The 10,550-nt window shown below is 41.8% G+C and overlaps 1 protein-coding gene across 2 annotated transcripts in view; it reads right to left on the minus strand.

Annotated features, from left to right (window-relative positions):
• The window catches only part of PIH1D3 (PIH1 domain containing 3), an 80,868-nt gene that overhangs the window by 23,871 nt on the left and 46,447 nt on the right, over nt 1–10,550 (minus strand). For both annotated transcript variants that reach the window (XM_027845577.1, XM_027845578.1), the window contains exon 5: nt 5,586–5,682. In XM_027845577.1, the coding sequence (XP_027701378.1) occupies nt 5,586–5,682 (97 nt within the window). The remainder of the gene's footprint in view (nt 1–5,585; nt 5,683–10,550) is intronic.

Below are 10,550 nucleotides of genomic sequence, written 5' to 3' on the forward strand. Positions count from 1 at the left end.
TTCCTTCCTTCCTTCCTTCCTTCCTTCCTTCCTTCCTTCCTTCCTTCCTTCCTTTATTTTTCTTTTTTCTTTTTCTTTCTTTCTTCCTTCCTTCCTCCTTTTCCTTCCCTTCCTTTCCCTTCTCTTCCCTTCCCTTTGTTAACATTGGGTGTCATACCCTTACCTGCCAGTGCTCTACCCAAAGGAATGTAAATTTTGATTGCTGAAACCTAGAAAGATATCTTGAGGTTTACAGGCTAGATTTTTTTCTTAAGGACCATGCCTTAAACCCAAATCACTCTGGTTCTCATTGATTGGCCAACAATAGGTCCCAGTCCAAGCCTACCTTGGTCATTCTTTGGGTTCTGATGGCTCAGAGTGAGTGTAAAGAGTGATTGTTTCTGTTTTGGCCAGAAACCCTGAGGGTCTTCCCTCCCAGATAGATTTTTTTTTTAATTTGGACTAGGTAAAAGAGGTAATTCTCGGCCTCATTTCTTACCTAGCCTTAATCACTGAATGGGTGTTACCTCAGTCAAACTGAGACCTGTTAAAGACCTCAGCTTAAAAAGGCCAACATTTCCCATTGCATCTGGGGCCATCTCCAGTCGTCCTGATCTATATCTTGCCACTGGACCCAGATGGCTGCTGATTTTGCACAGTAAATCCTAATAACCCTAATTTGAAGACCCTAATTTGAGACGTGATGAGTGTGAGTATCTTTCTTGGCTCAAACCTGAACCCTAGGATCCAGCTGGACCAGCCCAGTCACAATATCTTCAATTTATACCCTGCTCTCTTCTCTCATCAGTTCCCATGGGTTCAAATACCATCTCTACATAGATGACTCCCAAATCTCTATATCTAGACCTAGTTTCTCTCCTGAGCTCTAGACTCACATCACCAACTGCCTTTTAGACAACTCGAATTGGATGTCCCACGGGTATCTCAAAAATAACATGTCCAAAACAAAACTCATTTTCTTTCCCCTCAAATCCTCCCTTCTTTTCTTAGGGAACCACCATCCTCCAAGTCCTTCCTGCTCTCATACTCACCCCACACATGCGATCTATGGTCAAGTTTTGCCATTTCTACCTTCACAATGGCACTCTTATATGACCCCTTCTCTCCTCTGACACTGCCACCACCCTGGAGCAGGCTCTCATGACCTCATGCCTGGGACTAATGTCTGCTGGTTGGTCTCCTTGCCTCCACTCAGCTGCCAAAGTGATCTTCCTATGATGTGGGTCTGACCACATCACACCCCTCCTCAATAAAGTCCAATGGTTCCCTATCCCCTTCAAGATCAAATATAAAATGCTTTGTTTGACATTTAAAGGCTTTCACAACCTGGCCTCTTCCTTCCTTCTTACACTTTACTATCCTTCACTAACTTTGTGATCCAACCACATTGGCCTATGTTTTCCTTTGATCTTCCTAGAAAAAAGCACTTCTAGAAGCTAGCCTTTTGTAGTAATGGCATATGATATTTTTCTGTCTCAATGACCTCAATTAACTATACCCGAGATTGCCTCTGAATGAATGATTCATCAACCTGATTTCTTAAAGGGGGTCATACTGTTTTAAAGCAATAGGTTAAATACAATTAAGTAGTTTAACTTTCATTTTGATATTTTTAAAGATACATTAGGGAAAGAGAAAGGATGGTCCAAGAGGCAAATGCTAGGAGGTGACAGGAGGGTATCAAAGGCACAAGTAGAAGGGGTATCCTTGGCTCATCCCATGAGAATAGAGCAAAAGAGAAGAGAATAATGGATGATGCTGGGGAGATCGGAAGTCTAGAACTGGGGAGGAGAAAGACCTTGCAATGGTTGCTGAATCCAAACCATAGATCCCTCCCACCATCTGCCTCCTCCACTCCTACTCACTTGTTGCTGCTAAACAAAGTTAGAGGATGTCAACACAACTGAGCTGATGGGTCACCTATGAATTTATGTTTTCTAATTTCAGCTGGGCCCTTACTGCAGTGAGCCAATCCTTTTACTCCTCCCTAACTGATTCTGTATCATACTCCCCTCAGCAACTGTTCCAAACCTCGAGCATCCCACAGGCCCCTCTGCCCCAACCCTCTCAGCTGAGGACCAAACCTAAAACCTCACTGAGAAAAATAGAGGCCATTCCTTGAGAGCTCCTTCTTCTCTTCTTTTTCCACATCTTACAATCCCTTGACTTTGATGAAGAGGTGGACCATTCTCCCCTTTAAGGCCAATCCCTCTACACATACCCTTGATCTCATCCCCTCCTGTCTTCTCCAGCAGGTTGCCCCCACAATCGTCACCCCACTCCAATCTTTAATCTCTTCTTGTTTACTGGCTCTTCCCCTGTTGCTTATATATACCCCTAAGTCTCACCACACCTTAAAAAACCCTCACTAGACCCTACCATCTCCTCAAGTTATTGTCCTTCATCTCTCTTCTCTTCTCAGCCAAACTCCTAGAAAAAAGCTGTCTACAAGCCTCATTTCCACCTCTATTTTTCTTGCTCACTTCTTAAACTTTTACAATGTTATCATAAACATGGCTAAAAACCAGAAATCAAGGGAAACATTTAAATTATGGCTCAAAGATTCTGGAAAGCAATATGGAGCTATGTCCCAAAGTCACTAAACTGTGCACATTTTTTGACCCAGCAGTATCACTACTAGGCCTATACTCCAAAGAGATCAAAGAAAGAAGGATAGGACCTATATGGACAAAAATATTTAAAGCAGCCCTTTTTATTATAGTAAAGAACAGAAAACTAAAGGGATGCTTTTTATGTACAAATAAGATATATACAGGATAAATTGGAGATAATCTCAGGGAGAAGGCACTAGCATTAAGGCAGATCAAGAAAGGCTTCCTGTAGGTGGGATTTTAGCTGAGACTTGAAGGAAGCCAAAGAAGCCAGGAAGGGAAGATGAGTAAGGAGAGAATTCCAGGTATGGGGGACAGCTAGCAAAAATTAATAGAGTCAGGAAGTATAGAGTTTTATGCAAGGGATAGTAAAAAAAAAAAAAAGGCCAGTATCACTAGATTGAAGAGGTATATAGAGGTGAGGAAGGTGTAAAGAGTTTGGAATGGCAGAAAGAGACCAGGTTGTGAAGGCCTTTAAATGCCAAATGGAGGATTATATATTTAATTCTGGAGGGCACAGGGAGCCACTGGACTTTATTGAGTAGGTGGGGTGACATGGTCAGACCTGTACTCTTGGAAGATCACTTTGGCATATGAATGTAGGATGAACTGGAGTGGGGAGAGACTGGAGGCAGGAAAATTCCTAACCAGCAGGCTATTGCATTAGTCCGAGGCATGAGGCGATGAGGGCTAGCTCCAGGATGGTGGTAGTGTCAAAGGACAGAAGGGAGAGTACACGAAAGATGTTGCAAGGGTAGAATCTACAGGGCTTGGTAACAGTTTGGATGGGGGGGGGCAAGGTGAGAGAGAGAAGGAGGAATCAAAGATGACACCTGGGGGTGACTGGGAGGATGGTGGTCCCCATAACAGCAATAAAAAATTTAAGAAGAGGGGAGGGTTTGAGAAGAAAGATACTGAATTTGGTTTTGGATATGTTGAGTTTGAGATGTCTATGGGACACCCAGTTGGAGATGTCCAAGAGGAAGTTGGAGATGTGAGACTAGAAGGCAGGAGAGAAGTTAGGGCGAGAAAAATAGATTTGAGAATCATCTGCATAGAGATGATAATTGAATCCACAGGAACTGATGAGATCACTAAGAGAAATAGTGTATAGAGGGAGAAAAGAAGAAGAGCCAGGACAGAGCCCTGTGGAGCACCCACAGTTAGTGGCTATGACCTAGATGAAGGTTATGATTTTCAGATATAGATACAGATATATATAGCTGAGGAGCAGTCAAGGAGAAGGTTATGGGAAATGGGAAAATTGAGGAACAGGGTAATATCGGCAATAAGTACAAGGGACTTGAGAGAAGAAGACAGTGTACAGTTGAACCAGTTCACCAAGGAGTCAAGATGGGGAAGGGAGGAGAAGGTAGCCAGTGCAGGGCGGACTCAATATCTTATTGGTCTGAGTGCTCAAATGGGAGCTGAGGGACTTTTCCCTCTTGTTTTGAAGACTTCTGGAGAATTCTGATGTTCCCAAGGGAAATCTTGGGTAGAGGCAAAATTGCCAAATCCTGATGCTCTTCGTGAAATTATGAGTGGAGAATGCACTATAGAGTATGACTTGACCTGATCTATGTAAATCCAGAGCTCTGGCTCTGGCATACAGGAGACATGAGAAAAGAGCTGTGTATTGTACAGTTAGTTCTTCATAAAGATGCACTATTCTCTATATTACTTAGGCCACAAGGGTATAGAAAGGAAGATGGACATGAGCTTTCTGCCTAATCCAGTACCACATGTCAAAACTTGTAAAGGGTTAATTCCAAATGTAATTCCAAACATTCTCCAAGCTTGACCTCAACCTGGTATTTCTTGGCTACTGGCACAGTGTCTTGGCATTGATGAAGTTCTCCAACTTGTTACAATGGCCCTTTAAAGAAGTGGGGGGAATGAATCCTCAGTCTTCCTCTCAGTATGTAAATTGAGAGATCTCACATTTTTAAGAAGTCTCTAAATGAAAAGAAATACACAAAAAGAGAATCGTTGGTCCAGACTGTTTATTTGTCATCTAGAAGAAGCCATGAGGGGCAGCTAGGTGGTGCAGAGAATAGAGCAGCACCCTGAAGTCAGGAGGACCTGAGTTCAAGTCCGGCCTCAAACCAGACACTTGACACTTACTAGCTGTGTGACCCTGGGCAAGTCACTTAACCCCAATTGCTTCACCAAAAAAAGAAAAAGAAAAAGAAAAAAGAAGAAGAAAAAAGCCATGAGTCAATCAGATGGTATCAGGAAAGAGCCTAATGAGAGAAAATTGAGTCCAATTGTATTATCTGTCTTAATGGGACAGGGGCAATTTGTGGAAATGTGTGAATCTGGATGTACATGTGTAAATCTTGTCTGTATACATTTTGTCTATATGTATAGGTGCATGTTTGGCATAGTGGAAAGAGCACTGAACTCTTTACTCTTTCAACCTGATCAAAAGATGTGGGTTTGAGTCTTGACTCTGAGATTTCTATCTTGATGGCTATTGGCATGTCACTTTCTCTTTCTGAGTTTCAGTTTCTTTATCTTTAAAACAGGGATAATCACATTTGTACTCTTTACACCCCAGGGTGGATGAGAAGAGAGTGTGCTTTGTAAGCCTTAAATCCCTATAGAAATATGACTTACTATAACTGTATATGCTATTTCTCCTATAGACTTGTAGTCTAGATGATAGAGTACTCGCCTCAAACTCAGCAAGAAGAACTGTGTTTAAGTTCTGTTTCTGACTAACACTAGCTATGTGGCCAATCACAATCTCCACACCCCAGGCAACTTTCTAAATTTCAGCGTTGGCTCTGATCCATGTAGGTAGAGGGAATTTCCACACTGGGAGGTCCCTATACCAATGGACTCACACAGCTGGTCTAAAGGGGGAAAACAAGTTTTTAAGGCACTTGATGGTAGGGACTGATATAAACAAGAGACATCCAGCAATTGAATTTCTTTTGTGTGCATATCTGAAATCAGGATCTAACTCACCAAGAGATGCTCACAGCAGGCTGTAGAAGGGTCCTTTCTGGTCATGCCCAGAAATACATCCTCAGCTCCCACCTGCTGTTTGAATATAACGTCATATCTGAAAGAAACAAAACAAATGATAATTGGGATCTACAGGCTAACAGCTTTCAGGCACAGAGTAGAAAACCAAGACTATGCCTGTGTGGGGAAACTATGACAAAACTAGCAGAAAACTAGGGAACAGTTTTCTCCAAACTGGTAACAAATATCAAGGTGAGGAAAAAAAGTGTTAAATTCAGGGTTTTAGTGGATAGAACACTACTTGGAGTCTGGAAGACCTGAGTTCAAATCCCACCTCAAAAAATTACTAGCTGCAAGTCATTTCACCTCAATTTCTTCCTCTGTAAAATGAAGGGGTTGGACTGAATAGGCATCTACTATCTCTTCCAGCTCTCACTCTATGATTCTGTGACCCTATAAGGAATAATGGACCTTTAATTGATATATACTAACTAGATGATGTTGGTTTACCATTGGAAGCTACTGAACATCAATTTGGAGACCTAGCTTATGGTGGCTGCTTTCAAGTTTAATTGGCATTTGGGAAGTCAGCAATGTGTCTGGGCAGGCAACTGTTTGGGTCAGGGGCAGGCTGGGAGAGGAGGACTTGTCCAAAACACACTGGCTGTTTTTGTTTCCCCACTTCCAGCTATGTGTGAATGTGGCAAAAGTGGAAAATAAGGGTTTGATGTTATCCTAGAAATTAATGGGCTACTGCTAATGCCATTTGGCTAAAAAAAAAAAAGCCTGGGAAGATGGAAATCAGCACCATTTCAAGTTATTTTATCTTTCCATTCCTATATATCAAAATACCATTTAGAAATTTAAAAGATTTTTAACTTAGTTTTCATGATAATCAACTTGGCAAACAGATGGCATTTCCTGTGTTCAAATGGATCTCAAATTAGCATGCCTGTTTTTAGTCATTTCAAATTGTAAAAGCCATAATAGTACTAAAGCAGCTTTAGCAGTGGGCCATTTTTATTGAAGATGTCAGTCACCCTGTGCAAATAGCATCAGGAGTTCATTATCTTCCTATTGCTTAAACTAGATAACATATATAAAAGTGCTTTGCAAACCATGAAAAGTTATGTAAATGTCATCTATTATTATTATTATTGCTTCAGGGCCAAAGAGGGAATGGAATTCAGACTACATAAATACATCACTCCTGGTTCCCTATTCCTCTACTAGTACCCCATTGGGAAAGGAATTAGAAAACAAAGGATCGGAGGTTCATAGCTTTAGAGCTAGAAGGGACCTTGGAGATTATCTAGTACAACTCTTTCATTTTACATATGAAGAAAATGAGGCAGAGGGAGGTTAAGCTCCTGGCCCAGGGTCACACAGTTAGTAAGTGTCTGAGGCAGGATTTCAACCCAGGTATACTGACAAAGAAAAGAGGGGGTTGCCTCAAAGGCCTTGGGAGACCCTCTCCCAGACCAAAAGACATTCACCTATCCCTCAACTCAAAGAGATGTTTGTGGTGATGGAGCTGACAATAACACCCTAGCAACTTTGACACTAAGGACTGTTCACCCACAATAATCAATTGATCAATCAATAAGCATTTATTAAGAGTTCATTATGTATCAGGCACTGTATTGGGCACTGGTGAGACAAAGACAAAAACAAACAAGTCTTTGATCTCAGGGAGCACAAAGAGAAAACATATATGGAAATGGGTACATACAAGATACATATAGAGTAGATCAAATGGTAGCCTTCAAAGGGAAGGTGCTAGCAGCTGGGAGAACCAGCACAGGTCCTATCAGGAGGAGGCACTTGAACTGAGTCTTAAAGGAATCCAGAGATTCTTAGAGGCTGGGGTTAGGAGCGAGACAATTACAGGAATGGGGGACAGCCAGTGGGACATGGAGAATCATGTGTTAGGAAGATCACATAGGCCAGTATAGCTGGACCACAGAGTGTGTGGAGGGGAGTAATATGGAAGAAGACAGGAAAGAGAGGAAGGGGGACTTCCAGGAGCCAAGATGGTGCAGTAAGTGGTAAATTGCTGTAGCTCTCCCATATTCACCACCCTAAAACCATAAAATAGTGCCCCAGAACAAATCCTGGAACAGCAGAGCCAGCAGAAAGATGGGGTGGAGCAGTCTTTTAGCCTGGGAGACTTGGGGGATCAGCAAGAAAGGTCCTGTCTCACTCAGGTAAAAGGGGAGCACATTCCAGAGCAGGAAGTATCCCTGCAAGCCAGTAGCAAGCCGCACCTCAGAAAACCAATGGGAGATCCTAAGTCTCAATGTGATAGATCAGGAAAATGTCAACACCAGGACCCCCACATGCTTTAGCATATCCAGGAGAACTGGCAGACTCCAGCTCAGAGAACCACCACATGCTTTAGCACAGCCCTGATGGGCAGGTGTCTTCTAGAAGCCAGACCTCCATGTGCTTCAGCGTAGCCCAGGGCAGTTGGACATCTTCCAGCTGCCTGGCCTCCAGGTGCTTAAGTGCAGCCAAAGGTAAACAGGCATCCTCCAGGGGCCAGACCTCCACATGCCTCACTGTAGCCCCAGGGAAATGTAGCACCTGGCCTACCAGACACTACCACAGCACCAGGTAAGCTTCCAGACCCTACAGCCTCCAGTTGCCAGCACCTGAGGCCCCAGGGCACAAAGCTAGTGACCAGGCCCCTAGCCCCCAGCACAAGAAGCTTGGGACAGGGGCAGCTAGGTGACACAGTGGATGGAGCACCAGCCCTGGATTAAGGAGGACCTGAGTTCAAATCTGGCCTCAGACACATAACACTTACTAGCTGTGTGACCCTGGGCAAGTCACTTAACCCCATTGCCTAGCCCCTCAAAAAAAAAAAAAGAAGAAGAAGAAGCTTGGGACAGTGCCCCCTGTGCTCCAGAAGCAGAGCTCAACTTTAAAAGTTAGGAAATAGGCAAAAAGATGAGCAAGAAGCAAAAACAAACATTGACCATAGAAAGTTTGGTGACAAGGAAGATCAAAACACAAACTCAGAAGAGGACAACATTGTCAATATACCAACATCCGCAACCTCAAAGGTTAATATGAATTGGTCTCAAGCCCAAAAAACCTTCTTGGGAGAGCTCAAGTAGGATTTTAAAAGTCAAATAAGAGAGGTAGAAGAAAAATTGGGAAAAGAAATGAGAGGTATGCAAGAGAGAGTCAACAGCTTGGAAGAGGAAGGACAAAAATTGACTGAAGAAAACAATTCCTTAAAAAATACAATTGGCCAAACGGGGGAAAAATCCACTGAAGAAAACAACTCCATAGAATTGGCCAAATGGAAAAGGAGGTACAAAAATTCACTGAAGAGAAGAACTCCTTAAAAAAAATAGAATTGGGCAAGTGGAAGCTAATGACTCTATGAGACATCAAGAATCAGTCAAACAAAATCAAAAGAATGAAAAAATAGGAGAAAATGTAAAATACCTCATTGGAAAAACAACTGACCTGGAAAATAAATCCAGGAGAGATAATTTAAGAATTACTGGACTACCCGAAAGCCATGATAAAAAAAAAGAGCCTGGACAGTATCTTTCAAGAAATTATCAGGGAAAAGTGCCCTGGTATCCTAGAACATGAGGGTAAAATAGTCATTGAAAGAATCCACTGATTACCTCCTGAAAGAGATCTCAAAATGAAAACTTCAAGGAATATTGTAGGCAAATTCCAGAATTATCAGGCCAAGGAGAAAATACTACAAGCAGCCAGAAAGAAATAATTTAAATATCGTGGAACCACAGTCAGGATTATGCAGGACTTAGTAGCTTCTACATTAAAGCACTTGAGGGCTTGGAATATGATATTCCGGAAGACAAAGGAGCTTGGACTACAAACAAGAATCAACTCCCTAGCAAAACTGTGCACAATCTTTCAGAAGAAAATATGTACATTCAAGGGAATCACTCCTGATGAAAAAACCAGAGCTAAACAGAAAATTCGATCTTCAAATACAAGACGCAAGAGAAGCATAAAAAGGTAAACAGGAAAGAAAAAAAATTTATTCAATAAGCTCAAATTGCTGCAAGGGAAGATGATACTTGTAACTCTTGAGAATTGTATCTTTATTATTATTTAGAAGGGGTAAAAATAGACAGAAGGTGTGGGTATAAGTTGACTTTGATGTGATGATAAAAAAATGAATGAAGAGGTGAAAACAAAGGAATTGCATTGGGAGAAGAGGAAAGGGGGAGGCAGAATAAGGTAAATTATATCACAAGAAGAGGCACAAAGACCTATTACAGCAGAGGGAAAGAAGGGGGGACAAGCACTGTTTGAACCTTACTCTCATCAGATCTGTCTCAAAAAGGGAATAACACACACACATTCAGTTGGTTATAGAAATCTATCTTACCCTATAGCGAAGTAGGAGGAGAAACGGGAAAGAAAAGGGAGGGGGCTGATAGAAGGGAGGGCAGATTGAGGGAGGTGGCGGTCAGAAGCAAAACATGGTCAGGAGGGAAAGGGTGAAATGAGAGAGAAAAGTATAAATGGGGGAAAATAGGATGGAGAGAAAAACACAGTAATCATAACTTTGAATGTTAATGAGATGAACTGTCCCATAAAACAGAAGTGGATAGCAGAGTAGATTAAAAACCATAAACCTACAATATGTTGTTTACAAGAAACATATTTGAAGCACAGAGATACACACAGAGTAAAGGTAAGAGGCTAGAACAGAATATATTCTGCTGCAACTGAAGTAAAAAAAGCAGGGGTAGCAATCCTGATCTCAGACAAAGCAAAAGCAAAAGCAAAAATAGATCTAATTAAAAGAGATAAAACAGGAAACTACATCCTGCTAAAAGGTACCATAGACAATGAAGTAATATCAATATTAAACATATATGCACCAAGTGGTATAAGATCTAAATTCTTAGAGGAGAAGTTATGTGAGTCACAGGAAGAAATAGACAGCAAAACTGTACTAGTGGC

The sequence above is a fragment of the Vombatus ursinus genome, unplaced genomic scaffold (genome assembly GCF_900497805.2).
Source record: "Vombatus ursinus unplaced genomic scaffold, bare-nosed wombat genome assembly UNPS02014982.1, whole genome shotgun sequence".
In the NCBI taxonomy this organism is placed as follows: domain Eukaryota; kingdom Metazoa; phylum Chordata; class Mammalia; order Diprotodontia; family Vombatidae; genus Vombatus; species Vombatus ursinus.